General features: G+C 36.5%; 3 protein-coding genes across 5 annotated transcripts in view; 2 read left to right on the top strand and 1 right to left on the bottom strand.

The window, feature by feature from the left end:
* The first annotated feature begins 1251 nt into the window (after positions 1–1251).
* Positions 1252–10142, top strand: LOC117946927. Its single transcript, XM_034875440.1, has 11 exons — positions 1252–1334; positions 1489–1549; positions 1644–2009; positions 2250–2276; positions 2434–2475; positions 2566–2704; positions 3120–3194; positions 3420–3501; positions 3586–3674; positions 3798–4281; positions 9259–10142. Exons 1-9 carry the CDS (start codon positions 1287–1289, stop codon positions 3658–3660), a joined length of 915 nt encoding a protein of 304 aa, XP_034731331.1. The 5' UTR covers positions 1252–1286; the 3' UTR covers positions 3661–3674; positions 3798–4281; positions 9259–10142.
* LOC117946935 (myelin-associated glycoprotein-like) lies at positions 5009–6730 on the top strand. 2 transcript variants are annotated; one of them, XM_034875456.1, is made up of 4 exons: positions 5009–5245; positions 5347–5388; positions 5467–5844; positions 5962–6730. In XM_034875456.1, the coding sequence occupies exons 1-4, from the start codon at positions 5227–5229 to the stop codon at positions 6237–6239; spliced, it is 717 nt and encodes a 238-aa protein (XP_034731347.1). In that variant the 5' UTR covers positions 5009–5226; the 3' UTR covers positions 6240–6730. The 2 variants fall into 2 exon arrangements, with proteins under 2 accessions (XP_034731347.1, XP_034731348.1); XM_034875457.1 differs by having other exon boundaries at positions 5016–5260.
* An 848-nt stretch (positions 10143–10990) lies between the features above and the next one.
* LOC117946913 (sialoadhesin-like) overlaps positions 10991–18281 on the bottom strand; it is a 9022-nt gene continuing 1731 nt past the window's right edge. The window contains exons 2-10 of one of the 2 annotated variants that reach the window (XM_034875422.1): positions 15037–15106; positions 14503–14862; positions 13413–13703; positions 12482–12733; positions 12112–12366; positions 11906–11996; positions 11670–11768; positions 11497–11569; positions 10991–11419 (exon numbers count right to left, since the gene is read on the bottom strand). In XM_034875422.1, coding sequence (XP_034731313.1) covers positions 11384–11419; positions 11497–11569; positions 11670–11768; positions 11906–11996; positions 12112–12366; positions 12482–12733; positions 13413–13703; positions 14503–14862; positions 15037–15085 — 1506 coding nt within the window. In that variant the 5' untranslated portion in view covers positions 15086–15106 and the 3' untranslated portion in view covers positions 10991–11383. Of the gene's footprint in view, positions 11420–11496; positions 11570–11669; positions 11772–11905; positions 11997–12111; positions 12367–12481; positions 12734–13412; positions 13704–14502; positions 14863–15036; positions 15107–18281 lie in introns of both variants that reach the window. The other variant, XM_034875421.1, reaches the window with a different exon arrangement.

The following is an 18281-nucleotide window of genomic DNA, read 5'->3' as shown; positions in this document are numbered from 1 at the left end:
AGTCACTTTTGTTGTTTGAGTTTACAGTTTGATACTTTTACAATTATTGTTCTATAATGATGACTGGAAGATTCAAAGTTCAAGAGGTTTATTGTCTTTTGCACATTAAAGTCAATTTAAACCATGCAATGAATGCTTTGCAAGTCTTCTGTACACAACGAATAAAAATAAAAATGGATAGGGGGCATATAGTGCACTGTGATGTAGGCCACATGTCCTTCACATCTCCACTGATGAGTTTGGCATTTTCTCACAGTAGGAGAGCCTTCCTGTTTCGAGCAGTACTGTCTCCATACCGTACTGTGATGGAGACAGCATTGCAACAATGGAAATAAACAACTACACTCTAAACTAAAGCTTTGACAGCTCCAACTACCAAAATATAGTCCAAGATCCCTGATAATCCTAACGAATCAGGATTTTTTTATAGCAGCACATACAAGCTCAAAATCACATTTCTGCAGTTTTCCTATGTTGTTAAGTATATTTTATAACAGCAGCCTACTGGGATTATGCAAATAATGCAAATAACATGGCTATTGATCACTGTAATCCTCTTTCTTCCCTTCCTACAGTGATTACACTGAAGTGATTGGGCCAAAAATCCCCAGTCAATGCATTCAAGTTTAACTGAAGCTAATATTGTATGAGGCTTTAGACAAATCGACTGGTGTTCTGTCTCTTTAGTCTGAGGAAATCCCTCCTTTGTGGTTTCATGACTTGTGCAGCAAAGGGGTGTAACTCAAAGAGGGAAGTTGGTTTATTTACGCATGCGCATGTCAGGATTGTATTGGGTTTGAAGAAATGTAAACCTATTATTTAACCAAGATACAGACTTATGATTGCCATTATTTCAATACTAAAATGTTGTCTATGGAGCAGAGATACCACTTTACTAGTTGTATACTGATGGACAATGCCTCTCTCATGTGTGAAATCCGAAAAATGTCAGGCTAGGATGATGTGACACTTTCTAAGCATCTTTACACATCTGAGTTATTGTTGTTTTAAGTGTAAAAAAGAAATGTTGGTGACTCAGATAGGTTAAAAAAATACACTTAGCTTCAAGTATATATAATTTCTACCCATCACACATTCTGTACACCATTGGTATTAGTCGCAGTGTTTGGCCTCAAGATTTTGATGCATGCATGTATAATATGTCTTCCCCAAACTTTACCAGAAAGTCATCATGTTCTTCACTTTTCTGCCAAAACTTCCTTTTTTTGTCAATTCACACTGAAGCAAACAGGAAACACAACCAAAGATTTCACATCAATGTTAAGATGCAATACACATTGACAAAGTACCTCAAAGCCCTACAACCTCTCACAGTGAGTATTGAATTGACGCTGAATAAAGGCAGTTTAATTATAGAACTTTGTAGCATGTAGGCTACCAGGTGTTATATATATTGCTGTAAAACTGAGTTCACTCACTGAGTTTGGATTTATGTCGGTTAACCTCAAAGTGTCTTTCTTGGATCAGATGACGCTGCCAGGCCTGATTGATCTTAGTTTCATATTGATCCTGGTGTCCAATTCAAAAGGTGGGTGAGATAATAAGTTGTTGTGTGTTTTGAATTGCATCTCATGATGTACATACTTTAATAAATGTGAATTCTGGTTTGGTTTTAAACACAGGTCATACCTGGAATGTTAATGTCGCCAGCAGCATTGATGCAATACTGGGTTCAAACGTGACTATAAAATGTTTCTTTACCTATCCACCCAAACATTACACTGAAGATGTTCAAGTTTACTGGAAAAAGCTTGCGGTAAGTAATAGCCGCTTCGACGAAAAAGAAAGTCCATTTGTTTTTCACCCAAATGACACATTTGTGCTTGAGAAGTACAGAGGAAAGACCAAACTCACTGGAGATAAAGCCCAAGGTGACTGCACCCTCAAGATCTTTAACATCTCTGAGTATGAAGAAAATATCTATGTGAGAGTTGAAGCAAAGGACAATTACAGTTTCAGGGAACATATGGTCACCATTGGTGTGTCTGGTAAGAATTTCAATGAAACATTTATGAATAAATAAATAAATACACCCACACACACATACATATACATACATACATATATATATATATATATATATATATATATATATATATATATATATATATATATATATATATATATATATATATATATATATATATATATATATATATATACATACATTATTGTTTCAGTAAAGGGAAATTTATATAATACCTCACATGTTTCTCCCACTGTGCCAGGTCATAAATCAGTCAGTCTTAAGCCAGGTACAGTATATCCTCTCATTTTGTATGATCTCATTCACATTATATGATTTGTTTCTGTACTCATCAGTTTGCTAATTGGCTGTGTTTTATTTCTCCATTTATTATAACAAAAGACTAGGGTGAAATTTAATTCAAATGTAAACTTCTTATTTTTTAGATCAGATACCAATACCATCATCCACCTTTGAAACAACAACATGTAAGTTTACACATTAAGATTCTTAGGACAGTTTCAGACTAACATTTAATATGCAATCATCTGTAATTAATTTTCCTTCATTGATGACAGCCCTGTTCACAACAGACATGGAAGTTTCCTTGGGTACGCCCAGGGAGGCTTCACTGTATACGGCCATCTGTGTTCCAGTCGCTGCACTTCTGATCATTATTTTTGTCATTGCAATCGTCCTTTGCCTAAAAAAAAGAAGGTAACTTTACTTTAGCTTGGTTGTAATTTGAGTGTTTGTTTCATGACTGATACTTGTGTTTTTCTTATGTAAATTTTGTGCAATCCCACACAACAAAAAAGGATTTTTCTTATTGTCACTTCACTTGGATGTTTGATGTTCACTGTGGAGAAGGATGTACGTGCAGTTTGTCATTAGAAGGCTGTTTCTACATTTGTCTGCTGAAAGGAAATGTTTCTCTGTGCTCACCTTAAATGTGACATTAAGGCGTGAACATATAGGATATGTTTGAGAGCCAATTGTTTGATGTGCAAAAGGAGGAATACGTGTAATTTAAAGAGGTATTTTGTTTCATGTTAAATGCATGGAGGGGGTCTTTAAATGGGTATGTTTTGTAAAAGATGATAGGCTGATATTGTTTAATCTATTTTCACAGGTCACAATCTTTTACCAGGGAGGAGTCTAGATATTATGAAAATGTTAGCCGAGCATCATCAAACCAAGCCAAAAGGTTTGTTTCATGGCACGATTGTGAAATTAAATTAGAACTGGGATATTATTGTTTCATTGTCTGTATTCATCAGCAATACAAGAAACAAAGTTTAGTAGAGACTCATGAAGCCGTTTGACTCTAGACAAAAAAGATATGTGCATGTAAATTGTGGACACAATGATACATGTCTGAACGCCTGTTTTTTTTTATAAGAATCCAAACAAGTCTCTTTTGTCATTTCAGAGAAACATCTTGCATAACACAAGATAACAAGAAACTTTCTGAACTGAAGGCCATTGATGAACCTGTCTACATCAACATTGAGGTACAATAGCCCACTCAGTTGGGTTTTATTATGCCAAATCTAAAATTCAACAGGATACCTTCAATGTAACTTCTGTCTTTGCAGGCTATACCAGGTCAGATGGATCAAAGTATGGATCGCACAGACAATATATACGGAAATGTAGATTATGAAAAGTAGCAGAAAAGCTGCATATTTCTGGGGCTTTGCAGAATTTTCTGGAATGGAGGTTCTTGTCTTATTTGTATATTATTATTATTTGTATCTCTTTTTCAAGGGAGACCTGGTCCTGACAGGCAGCAGCACAAAAACATAAAAAGAAAAAGAGACCAAAGGAATAAGAACTTACAATCAAGCAATGGGGGCTTGTAAGAGAAATAGAAAAGTTAGAGCTGTGAGTCAAACTTATCTGCTCCACGGCCCATATTAAAGGCTAGGCTAGATCTATTAAAACATAACACAAGTCAAAAAAAATGTTTTATGTAAGCCTACTGCCTTACCTTACGTGGCAGAGGATCCCTTGGTGGTTTTAATTTTGTTTATGTGTTGCAGTACAATCAACCCTGCAGTGTTAGTGCTGAACTGCACCCCTGCAGGGAATTATACATTTCACAGCATTTAGCGCATCAGGTTTTTCAAGTTGTTTGTAACATCTTCTGACTGAAGTTTTGTTTTCTGTGGAATTGATTCATGTTAATTTCTATGTAAAATTTCACTTAACCAACTTTGGGTTCAGTTAAATGCTACATTCCGTTTTCTAGTCTTTCTCAATAGTTTTGCCAATTCACTTCCGTGCTGGAGGTGAAACTTCTCTTTTCTTTCCTGAGTCAGTTTCCTATTAAGACATTAAGTTATTTATTGTAGTGTGACATGAAATGTAAGGACCGCACCAAACAATACATGGAGGTCATTGCGTGTCCACAGGGCAGCCCAGTCTCAAGTGATCTACATAGCCTACTTTTCTTCTGCAGCACTGTGGTCTGTAAAACTGAACTAATAGCATTCAACTGGCTAAACCAATAAAGAGGATGTTATTGAAACTGCTAATGTTGCCACTGTCTCCTTTTAACTGCTTCCATTTTATGACATTTCTTCTCGGTGAGGTTTGATCTTATTTGACTGACATGACATGGAAATATGCCTGAACAACAAAGCTGTAAAATGTAGGAACTTTTGTGTAAAATGTGTAACTTTTGTATAACTCTTAAAAACTGATGAAAGTTATTTCTACTTGTGGTAATGTATAAATACATCTTGTAACTCATCTATGAACTCATCACAAGTTTTCTATATTACACACTGGGTTGGATGTGATTGGTAGACTTGAAGGCCTTGAGAACAAAACGTGTGTATTGACAGCATGTGATGGTTTTTACAAATGCAACAGCCCTTAGTTGACTCATCTTTTTATCTCATATATTCATCATCTTCAATGAGACAAACTGCAGCATTACGGGAACATTGTGTTCTCTGGAATTTCTTTTGTTATTCATTTGTTGGGGAAAAAAGTAACATAACATGTTAAACAGAGGACAAAGAAGAAGAAAGTAGTCACATATTGCAACATCATCCGTCTCCCAGGCTTCTGCTGTAGCTGTGTAAACACTGACCCCCATTATGAGCCCATGCTTTGTAAAACATTTAGTAACAGTTGCAATTTTAAAGAGTGAATACAGACTATAAATATGAGATCCAAAGACACTGCACAAATCTCACAAGCACTGTAGTGAAGGCAAATTCAAACAGATGTTAAAAGGATTCGGAGGTGAGTAAAAAATGGGTGTGTCTGCAAAACTACACCAACAGACACACAGTACATTCATTGCCTTTATGCTTTTCACACTCTCAATTTATCTTTCTCACTAGTGATGAAGCTGAAGTTGTGTTTTTTCTTTCTGCTGTTAAATGGTGAGTCTAAATCAAAATAGATTTGCATAAAATACTTCTTACAAATAATGACACATCCATATTCTCTCTTGTTTTCAGTGATCCATGATGTCCAGTCTCAATCTGCCACCAAATGGATAGCGAACATGCCAACAAGTATTCCTGTCCTGCAGGGCTCCTGTGTGGTTATTCCCTGCATCTACACTTATCCTAAGCCCACATCAAAGCGGATCCTGAACAGGTGGAAAGGATTCTGGATGAAAGGGAAAACTATCATCTCAACCAACATCCCCAAATGGAGACTGACTGAGGAGTTCAGAAAACGAACCCAGTTTTTAGGAAAACTGCAGGGACGCAACTGCACCATGCTGCTGGATGCTGTCAGGCCGACTGATGTTGGCCCTTTCTACTTCAGGATTGAAATGCCACAATACAAAAGCTTCACCTACCCAAACACAGTGACCCTTGATGTTAAAAGTGAGTATCGTAGATTATTTTAATCATTTTTAAGTAAAGAAATTACTTATTTTTGTTAATAATACATTTGAATCATTATGTTATGCATCATGTTGGTATTATATTTCAACTCCGCAGGCAACCCAGAGCCTCCATCTATGTCTGTGTCGGTTTATGAAAAAGTAACTGCCTCCTGCACTGTGTCTCACTCCTGCCCAACGATTCTCCCTCGATTCTCCTGGACCCATTCTGGAAGCGTCTCTACCCGATCAAAGAAGATGAATGCATGGCAGTGGGAAACAGTGTCAACGCTGTCCTTTGTTCCTAAATCCACCGACTCCAACTTGCTTTTGAACTGTACAGTGCTGTACAGAGGAGGTAAGCGGGCGACGAGCTCCATGATTCTGTCAATATGACGTGAGCTCAGTGCATGACCTAAATATCACCTTTTGTTCTGCGTGGTAAATGAAGTAATGTCCCATGTATCAAGGCATTTTAAATCTGTAGTTCAATGTATATTTTTCATATTATTGTTTAATATGTTTGTTAGTTTACGTATGCACCAAGGGTTTGTTAGTTTATGTATGCACCAATCACCAAGGCAAAATTCAATGTAAGTGCTATTTATTGTGGCAATAAACCCTGTTCCTGTTTTTAGATTTCTGATAATGCCTTACACCAGCTACATTTGTACAAGTTTACTCTCCGTACAGATGTTGATAAGTGAAAGGGAAATGTATGTCCACACAAGGAATACTGAAACAAAATCAGTTAGTTAATTAACATGTCACTGCACACTGTAATGTAATTTGAAGGAGCAGAAATGACTGCCTGACATCTTTGATCAGTGTCACTATTATGATTTGTTGTCTATGATTAACATTAAATATCATTTCAATGTCACTCTCTGTGTGTGTTTACTGTTTTTGATTGTGATTGTGTGAAATCGTGAGGGCAAGATGGGGAAAGATGCCACTCTTAAGAACATTGTTTAGACTTAAGAGTTCTTTATTGTCTTTCAAGGGGAAATTTGACCTGCAGTTGGCGGTACAAAGCACAACCACAAAACCTTTTTTTCTTTGAACACGATAAACAAGGCATGAAACATCTTAGCAGCACACAACCAACAGATTGATTAAGAACAGTGTCATCACTTAAAAGTGAACACAGTCAAATAAAATCACTTGAGATTGTCTGAAAATGTAAAAGTGTCACTTAGAAGGCTCAAAGTGACACTAATAAAAAAAAATTAAAACTAAACCTTTAATTGCCAAAGGGACAAAAGAATATATGTACCTGTCAGTTTTTGCCTATCTCCTCTAAGAAGAATGAATTCCTCCAAGAGTCGGTGGTCAGAGCTTGACATGACTGATTGTGCCTTCTGAAAAACTTGTCTGTCAAAGTTTATTGTGAGAGAGAGAGAGAGTTGCTGTATGACAATCATCCAGCTGGCCCCAGTGACAATTTTGCAGAGATGACTTTTGTTTTGTATTGCGAGGTTACCATAAAATGAAATCAAACAAAAAGTTAAAATGGACTCAACATAACATGTGTAGAAGGAAAACCACAAGCTTAATGTAATAATAGTAATACTACCACTACAATACTACTACTAATAATAATAATAATGATAATAATATGTTTTATGTATAACACACTTAACATTTGTAACAAATCTCAAAGTGCTACAGGGTAAAAGCATCAACATAAAAGACAGATAACAGCATAACAACGGGAGAATAAAAGCAGCTATCAGCAATTAATTTAAAGTCATAGGTGTCAGTGTCAGTCGCCTAATAATAAGGCATCCTGCGCAAGTCACACTTTTCAAATGTCCTCTATAGCTGTATATGTTTGTATGTATGAACACATGCACCTTTACAGATTGAAAGTGATTTCAATATGATTGTGTAAAAACCAACACAGTTTTGGGGTTATATGAAATAAATTAAGTTATAAAAAACATGTTTATTTAGTGATTGATATTTTTTTTATTGTTTTAAATGTATAGCCTACTACAACAAAAATGTTTTAAAGGCCAAGTAATTTAATTATGACAATTACATTAGGTCACCCATGTGGTTGAAATTTCAAAGGAATAAAGAAAACAAATGTATATTATGTATATTAATCTCTATAAGGTTGTTAATGATGGAAGATAACAAAGATAACATTTTAGGTTTGAGGCTTGTGAGGTTAGAACAAGCAAGTGTTTGGTGTGTTTCTGTTGGCAATGTGTTGAACACTTCTGTACTAATGGCTGTGATAGGGACAAGCTTCCTCTTTGCCGTCCTGTCAATTTACACACTTTCAAGCCACACAAGGATTTTTCCACATTGATCTGAACACACACTGAATATTTTTGATACATTTCTTGATACATGAGTAAATACAATTTGTGTGGCTGCATGTGTTCATACATACAAATGTATACTGCTAAATAAGAAATATAAACAGTGTGACGTGTGCGGGATGTGGTATTATTAGGCGACTGATGCTGTATGCAAATTAAGAGTTATCGAACACGGATATGTCAAGGCTGAGCTAATTGCCGAAATTGTGAGACACAACCCAGGAATGGTTTATAAAACATAAACTTGCTTGTTACATTTTTATAGAGAAAATCATGCCTGTTATAAGTCATCATAGCATTTTTCTCACCAGCGTTGTAGAGATTGTGGACATACTGTCTGGTCAAAAGCTTTAAAGTAGCAGCATTTATTGAGCCCCAAAAGACAATGCAGCTGCATCATTACTACTGGTTTGTTGTCTCCTTCAGTTTGGGTTTCCTGGTCCTCTTGTAGGAAAGATGGGGACCTTAACCATGTCTGTGTCCAGGGGCCAATTTCCCATGGCTTTAAGTGTAGGCTGTTTGGAGTTTTTAAATAGCAGCAATTTATTTATATTATTTCATATGGCTATGTTAAAGTTGTTAATTAGGCCTTTAAATAAACTTACCTTATCTGCTACATGGCCTGCTGAGCATAAGAAATTCACAAGGAAAAGGGATGATTGCAAACCTAATAAAACATAACACAACTTAAAACATGTTTTTTTTTTTTTTTTATTTAGGATTATTGCCTTACATGATAAAGGATCCTCGATCCTGCAGTTTGATGTCGTTTTTCATGTTTGTTTTTTATTGTTTATATGTTGCAGTTCAATGAACCCTGAGGCTCAGAGCTATAAGCCTGCCGTGTTAGTGCTGAACTGCACCACAGAGGGATGCAGGAAATTATACCAAGGATCTAGCACAGTTTGAGCAAAACTTTTTAAAACATTTTTGTGTTTTGTTATCTGTGGAATCAATTCATGTGATCTTCTACTGCATGTACAACTTCTCTTGACAAAGATTGTGTCCAATGAAAGGAGACATTAAGTTTACCCTTATTCAACATGTTTGTCAATTCACTTCCTGCACCATCTGTGCCGAAGCTGAAACTTCTCTTTTCTTTTCTGATTCAGTTTCCTATTTAGAGAAGTTATTACTTATAGTGTGGTTTCAAATGTAAGGACTCCACCAAACAATACATGGAGGTCATTGTATGTCCACAGTGATCTATCTTAGCCAACATGAGGCGAACACTCCTACTGGGTGAGCTAGAGGCCGCCCCATATGGATAGATTTCTGGATCTTTTCAGTTCTGACATGACATGGAAATATGCCTGAACAGCAAAGCTGAGAAATTTAGGAGTGGGAATTTCCAGTGTTGATTTCCTCAAAAGGAAATGTGGTTCACTTTGGTATTTCCCTTAAAAACACAGACTGATAAAATCTATTTTTACTTGTGGTAATATATTAATAGATCTTGTAACTCATCAGAAGTTTTCTATATTACAAACTGGGTTGGATGTGATTGGTTGACTTGAAGGCCTCAAGAACAAAACGTGTGTGTTGACAGCATGTGATGGTTTTTAAAATGCAACAGCCCTTAGTTGACTCATCTTTTTATCTCATATTTTTATCATCTTCAATGAGACAAACTGCACCATTACGGGAACATTGTGTTCTCTGTATTCATTTGTTGGTGAAAAAAGTAACAGAACATGTTAAACAGAGGACAAACAACAAGAATGCAGTCACATATTGCAACATCATCTGTCTCCTAGACTTCTGTTGTTTAAAAACTTTATGAGATCAACGCTTTGTAAAACATTTAGTAACATTTGCAATTTTAGAGAGTGAATATAGACTATAGATATGACATCTAAAGACACTGCACAAATCTCACAAGCACTGTTAATGAAGGCGTATTCAAACAATTTAAAGATTCAGAGGTGACTAAGTGAATGGCATGTGTGCAAAAATAAAACAATAGTTATACAGTTTAATATGTAATTAATAGCTTTTATGCTTTTTACACTTTAAATTTCTCTTTCTCACCAGTGATGGAGCTAAAGTTGTTGTTTTCCTTTTTGGTCTTAAATAATGAGTCTTAACCTAAAATGGCGTTGCATAAAATACTTTATCTTACACTTGTTTTCAGTGATCCATGATGTCCAATACTAATCTGCTAGCCAATGGACGGCAAATATGCCAACAAATATTCCAAAAAAACAACATGTAAATTAGATTTATTGTGTCTGATTAACATCAGGTATCATTTTAATGTCATTTTCTGTGTGCGTTTACGGTTTTCAATTTGTAGGATTGTGCAAGATTTGGAGAGATGCCCCATTAAGAAAATTATACACATACACTTCATGTTAGAATGTAATGATTGTGAATGGTAAAAAAAACAGTGTTGGGGGGTCTGGTAATATTTCATAAATGCAATATAAAAAAGCTTGTGATTTTATGATTTATAGGCTTCAAGAATGAAAACGTTTTAAAGTCCAAGTCATTTAAACAGAAGGGCACCTATGAGATTGAAATTCCAAAGGATTAAAAAAAAAACTATATACATTAATCAGCCTCTGTAGGGTTGTTAGTGAAGAATACAGTTTCTCCCTAAGATAATGTGTATTTAGGTTAATGATCATTTGAGCTTTGTGAGGAACAGGGCAGCGTTTGGTTTGTGTCTGTTTGAAATGTGTGATCAACACTTCTGTACCAACAGCTGAGATATTGACAAGTTTCCTTTTGCCTTCCTGTCAATTTACCATTAACACACTTTAAAGCCACACAAGGGTTTTTCCACATTGACCTAAACACACACTGAATATATTTACTTTATCAGTTTGTTTAGTTGATTAATGAATGAAGACAATCTGTGAGAGTGCATGGTTTTTTATACATACAATGCAGATACAGCTAAAGAGGACATTTAAAAGGTGTGCCTTGTGCAAGAGGTTATTAGGTGACTGATACAGTGATTTGACTGAAAATAAAAATGTTATCAAACATGCATGTAAAAAGAAAATGACAGCAGTTTAATGGTGAATTTTCATTAGTCACATTTGTTACTGTTGATTGGACAAGCAGTCAGGGAATTATTTTCAAAAATAATAGGGAATTACAGGGGTAAAACAGCACTTATATACAGAAGAAAGGACATTTTCTGAACCACTTTCTTGATCCACATCAGATGGCGCTGTTCCTCAAACGAGTTCAACAATGTTACACATTGGCATACACTGCTTCATCGCAGTCTGTCTGTATAGGAAACAAGATTAACTCACTCTCTTCTCTCATTAAAGGAAACAACAAAGGAATGAAAAAAATGTACAGACCTCCATGTTGCCATACACATGATCATCGACGTAAGTGTCAAAGCACTGTACATCCTCATATGGCCTTTCTATTCTGAGGACAGAATGCAAATGTTTATTTTTACACATTCAGTATGCAAGGTTTAACTTTTGACATTGATATGTTTGTTTAAACTGAGGTAAATTACTAAAACCTTTTTGTTGGGGCATACTGAGGGAGCACCACATCTTTATCAGTGTTTTCAGTTTTCAGTGAGCTCATGCGAGGTGTTGGTGCATCCTTAGACCTCCCCCTGCTGGCAGAATAATGGTGTTTCGTTAAGGAACCTGAAATCTAACAATGTATTTTCCTGGTGTCTGTTCACAAGGGTTTATTCAATTTAAATGTACATATCTTTTAAATCTCTAACAGCAATCACATTCCACTTACCAATTTTTAACAACTATTGCTATTATTAAAAGCATCACCAAAATCCCGCCTGCTCCAGAAGCGATGATAATATAAAGATTCAGCATCTTATCTGTCCAAACAGAAACCATGTAATGTAATTTTACTCTTTCTCAATACAAAGTTCCTTCCTTCAGTCTTCAGTCAAATCTCATGCACTTCTGAAAATTAAAAAAAAAAGTCCTTACTTTTAGGTAAAGGGAGTGTGAGGTTGGCATTGCCCAGGGTGTTGTTTGCCAGACAGACGGGTTCAGAAGATTCAAACTTTGCCTGCAGAGTCCCAATGGTTACAAAGCCATGTTTCTCTACCTCGGTGCTTGGCAAGACTCTGTCAGAAAGCAAAAAATAGACCATGCTGGGAGGCTTGGACTCCACAATGCACACACACTTTACCATATCTTCCTCTGAGGAGCAGGAAGAAGCCGTCTTGATCTCAGGGGCAACTGTAAGCACAAGGAATGGAGTTATGAGTTAGTCCTCCTTTATCATATTACTTTTTATACATGTGTTTAAATGAAAACTCTGTCCTTGTTTTTACAGCTTAATGTGTTTACTTACATAACACATTGAGCTGCACAGGGTTTGAATTGCCTCGTCCTACTGTATTGATGACAGTACAGTACAGAGCTCCTGTGTGTCTAGATATGTTTGGCAGCATGTAGACGTTTCCTTGATGCAGCTGAGCACCAGTTTCATTATGCCACTGATAGCTGCTGGCACGAGGGTGAGCGTCACTGGAGCATCGCAGCTGCACATCTTCTCCCTCCTTCACATTTGACTTGTGCTCAACTGTCACATTTACTGGGGCATCTGCATGGAAACACACAATGAACCCATTCATGATAACATGGTGGAGAACATTTTGCAGCCTACTCTTTTAAGTATATGCCAAAGCTGAGTTGATGATTCTCTTGATAATTCCTCAAGCACCTACATGAGGTTGACTCAAGTGGGTGAGGAAAAGTCAGGGTATCAACAAAGTTGGATGTATCCATTAGGTACCACCGATGTTGATTCCAAAATGTAATGGCAATCCACCCAATAGTTATTGAATTATTTCACTCTTGACCCAAGTGGTGGACAGGCAGAGCTAATCGGGAAGGGCCAAAATAACTTCATAAAGCCATTAAGTACGTTTTTATGTCTATAGAAAATAAAAAGAAGCAGACATAACGTGCTGTCCTTCATGCAGCCAGCTCATCAAATACACATTAAGAGATAACATGATGCTCTTTTTCCACTGCAGACAGACTCCTGATGACTGTTCATCCTCTGACTCTGACTAAACCTGATTAAAGAAGCTTCAAAGTTACTATATTTGAATGTATGTGTGTTGGTAAAAAAGCTTCCACATTGGTAAAGTAAACCCTAAATCCAGGTGGTTTTAAAAAGTGCTATTTACTGTACAATAATGGTATCATGTAATTACTAAGATACAGTGTTTAAAGCATCAGCTTTTAATTATGGCCACAATGCCATATAAACTTACAATTTACTTTGAGGTCTCTTGATTTCTTGTCCTGCCGCCCTCCGTCGTATGTTACAGTGCACTGTAAAGACTTGTTGTGATCAGCGCTGGTAGCTCGAAAGTTCAGGGTAGATTTTGCTGTCCATTGGCCATTGTCAAGCCTCTCTGCTTGGAAATCTATATCTCCAATGTGACTCCAGGTAAAGACAGGAGGAGAGGTGGGACAGGAATGAGACACTGAGCAGGATGCAAACACCTTATCACCTTCCACAATCTTCTCTTTCATGGAGAACTGGATGGGATTTGGTTCACCTGTAACGACAAGAAAGATCATGATAGGCAAATGCAAAGATCCAAAGGCTACAATTACAAGTAAGGAGGATCACTTAATCTACTGGGCAATCTTGTGTATTCAACTGTTGCATCGGCCCTGATGGGTTTCAATATTTTTTTTAAAAAATTGAAAAAGTAAGGAAACTTAAAAATTCCGAATCATGTTGACTGAACTGACAGGATTGAACATTTAGTAATTCTCAAAATGGGCATTTGGCCTCCATGTTAAACATCTTTCTAGAGAAATGAAACTGTTTCAACTGTGTTTTGATCAAAGTTATTTAAAGTGAGAATAGGGCAGTTAAATCAGCACAATGAAGGAAGTGAGAAACCAGATAGTTTTGAAAGTTAAATGACCACTGTTACCAACTCCAGAGTATTGTCAAAAGAACTTTGTTTAAAGTTATGGTTACAAACTCAGCTGTCAAAGACAACTGAAATAAACCATAAAGGTAAACACTGCTGTACAGTTAAAATGTGTTCTTATTATTTCTTTGGACTCTTGACTGTTTGCACAAATATAATAATGCATATGATGTAGAAAAAGTAAGTCAATACCACGAGGAAAGTAACCATTATTGAATTTGTCCATGACGGGATGAGGAGGAGGGAATAGCAATCTAGTCTTGTTTTGTTTGAAAATAGTTTGAACTAAAACTAGAAGTAACGTCACCCAACATTGTTTAGAGCTCCTTTAAAAAGAGACTTCTGAGAAAATGAAGGAATCACTTAACTGTACTGTTACAAAAGTCTGGTGAAAGTTGGTAATATTACTTACTCATTGTAATGGAAACTGTGTTATCTTTGTAAGAATACTTCTCATATCCTTCCATTTCGATCCTGAAATAAAATGGCCCTTGGTCACTTTGTTGAAGGCGATCAATCTTCAGTGAACAGTTCTTCTGTCCGATGTTTCCCAGCAGCTCTGTCCTACTCCGATAATCCTGCTTCCGTTTTGACTTGTCTGGGTGATAGATTAACTCATGTGTCCCCTCGTACCACATCCCAGTGAATTCATTGACCCCCATGCTTGGTTCTGGGTAGTTGAATGAGCAGGGGATCACCACACAGGATCCAGGGAGACCTTTTACTGAGGACGGCAACTTAATTGTCCAAGATGAGCCTTCAGTTTGAGAAACTGTAGTAAAATGCAGAGGAAAAGTAACAAAGAGATAACAGTGATGAGAAGTACTTACACAAAATAACATACTAATGATGACTCAACAAAAGACAAAAAGCTGACTGTTTAAACTGACTCCTTATAAGTTGAAAATGTAACAACTGGTTTTTCTGTGTAAAAAGTGAACCATACCTTTAAAGCAAAGGAACACAAAAAACAGAGTCCACTTGAGAGAGTCCATCTCATCCTCTCGGGGTGAGACCTGCAAATAGAGTGACAAATATTCAGAGATGGCAAAAGTACTCACTTCCTGTACTCAAGTAGAAGTAAAGATACTTGTGGTAAAAAATACTCTGGTAAAAGTAGAAGTACTGATTTAATTTCTTTACTCAAGTAAAAGTAACAAAGTACAGGCTTGTAAGTTTACTTAAAGTGTAAATGTGAAAGTAGCCTTGCAAATGACAATCAATTTTTAGAGTGCAAGCTGAGAAACTTCAGTGGACATGGAAAAAGGCTCTTTATATGCCATTGGCTATATTTTAAGTGGATATCAGCCAATAGGCCTGAAAGATCACGTATATGATTATTTTGACAGAAACTGGGGTTTCTCCAGGTTAGTAAGATTCTAATTGAGCAGCAAAATATGAATTAAGTTGTGCATCTGTGAGAAGTCACAGATTCAGTTCCTCTTTTTTAATCGTCGCCTTAACATTTAAAGGAATGTGTGTGTGCTCAAATATGGCTTCTGGAAAGAAAATAAAGGATAAAATATTAATGAATAAACTGACATTAAGTTCCCTATATTTCAGAATTACGCAGCACATTGGCCAGGAGACATTCTTGATGCACATCTCTCTCAGATAATGACAAGGATGACTGGGAATCTGTCGAGTTGTCTTGCAGTGGTGCATCAAGTGCAACGTGCAGTAGCCTACTGTATTGAAAATTAGATTGAATTTGGAATTAATGACTCAAACAATAATAATGCTAACTCCTTTGAAACTTGTTAGGGAGGACTAGATTAGGACTGTATTCAAAGCTGATTGTTGTTTCCAACTTCGCCCCAGACATGTCTGTTAAAACGGAGACAACTTCTCTCTTTTGATGCTTTATTAAACAAGCTACAGTACAAACACGGGCGTGTGTATGTGTGTGTGTGTGTCTTTTTGCAAATAAATAAATAACATTGTGAAGGCTAACATACACAATGCATATATGAATCATATGTGCTAGCAAAAAATAACAATAAACCCACTATTCCATTTACAACATTTACAACTTACAGTTGTCAAGGACTCACACACACACACACACACTCACACTACAATCTCTAGTTAGTGTTTTTTTTTTACGGAGCCCCCCTGAGGTCAGGTGAGAAAAAAAACTGTGCAAAAAAACTAAAAACTGTGTGCACGGATTCATAATCCGTGCTCTCGGTTTTAACAAACTGTGAGCATTAATAAACGTGAGCAAATTATGAAAGATATTCACAGATTCAAACTTCAGGGATCAATCACTCTGTAGTGAAATTACATTAAATCACAAATGACACATTAAATTGTAAAGTAAAAATATCTGAATAATCTATTTGAGTAGAGTAAGGAAGTATTTGTACTTTGTTAATTCCCATCTCTGCGAGTTTTTCCTTCTGATGAAAGATGACTTGTCTAGTTTCCATTCCAGTTTAGACAAGTATTGGGATATAGGGTATAGGTTGATTAATCATCAAGTCCCTCTTTTTAAGTATGTAAAAATACTCTGCTATGATTAACATTACAAGAAATATTAACTCAGACAAAGTTTAAAAAAAAAATGAAATAAGGCTAAAAGCACATCTACTTTTTCTCCCTCATTAAGAAATGTTGGAGAAAAAGTAGCCCCGTCCAACAACCGCTGCTTGTGCTAGGTTGACCAGTGAAAGAGCAGTGTGCATCAAGATGGGCAGAACCTCTCAGAGATTCGTCCATCTGTGTTTGAATCTCACGTCAGCACAGCAGGCGGAAGCTCTGGGAAGCTGCTCGCTTTCTTTCCAAGCCCATACTGTTCAGGATTCACGGCTAGGACAGCTCCGCAGTAATAGTTTTGCGTCTTGTCTGAACCAGATTCAGTCTTTTTCTCTGGAAAATTAGCCGACGTATTCAAATAGCAAGTGTTTGCATTCTCATATTTGTTTATGTAGCCTGTTGACTTGATATGTTTTTACTGACAGCTAATGTGACACTCAGTCTGCTCGGAGCTGGAGGTTAGAGGTTTCCTTTTTCAAAGATATTTTTTGTCATTTTTAGGCCTTTATTTTTGGCAGGACAGCTTAGACTTGACAGCGGATAGAGAGATGGGGAATGACATGCAGCATGCGTTTGGAACCAAACCCACGGCCGCTGCGTCAAGGACTGAGCTCTGTTATGTAACTAAAATATAACTATTTTCAAAGTAGAGATCAGTGCCTAAAATTGTATTTGATATTGGTTAGAATGATTCTTTTGTCCCTACATTCCTTGAGAGCAAAGTTAATTCTTACTTTAATGTACTTGAGAGAATTGCTACTGCAAAGCACTGGCCGCCTGAGGTATGGACACTCCTTTTCAATCCTACAAACCTATGAACTCGTGTCTGAAGCGTACGGACAAAAATTTAGAAATCACAGAAAAACTTCTGTACAGACGCACCTCGTGAAAAAGCAGCGCCATTTGATAAATTTGATAAACAATGCCCACTCAAAAAACATACACAAATTGTGAAATGTGCCAGAATTAGCCAAGATGCTATTTTACACCTGCTGTCCCTGGAGGTAAGAGGTCACCCAAAAATATATATAAAAAAAACAATCAATTATGAATAATATATACAGATTTAGCCCTATACAATAAAAGTTGATTATACTAATGTAATAAACATAAAGACAAGAACATGTTGTCAAGATCAACCAGAGCTCACACACAAGCTGAACTTTCAGACCATATAACAAACAAGGTACATTAGCATAGACTTCTATTTTTGATAGACATATAGTACACAAATGTAATATTGCTGGGGACAGTAACAAACAACAGACAATTAGCATGACTAAACAATAATGAAAGAGACAACCACACAGGCATCGCACAAGAACCACCAACAGGCAGAGGAGAGATGGCAGCAAGATAAGTGTCTAAATGTAATGTTGGCAGTGCTGACTCCTGGTTGGTCACTTTTTTAAGTTAAGTTTAAAAGTATGGGGCGCCGTTTGTAAAGCGGCTCACACTCAAAATAACTGCAACATTTTGTCACATTTAGCTTTAAATAATGTTTAAAAATCTAGTATGAGATTTTGCAAATCAAATGCCGGTAACCGGAAGTACCAAAATAAAAGCTTGAGGAGGTCAGTGTATGTTTATAGTGTCAACTAACGAATAAAAATCATCTCATCCGGGGATATGGACTCTTGAACTTGGATAACC

This window comes from Etheostoma cragini, chromosome 6, assembly GCF_013103735.1.
Source record: "Etheostoma cragini isolate CJK2018 chromosome 6, CSU_Ecrag_1.0, whole genome shotgun sequence".
Lineage (NCBI taxonomy): Eukaryota > Metazoa > Chordata > Actinopteri > Perciformes > Percidae > Etheostoma > Etheostoma cragini.
Note: the sequence above shows the minus strand (reverse complement) of the source record. Positions and strands in the feature narration are given on the sequence as shown.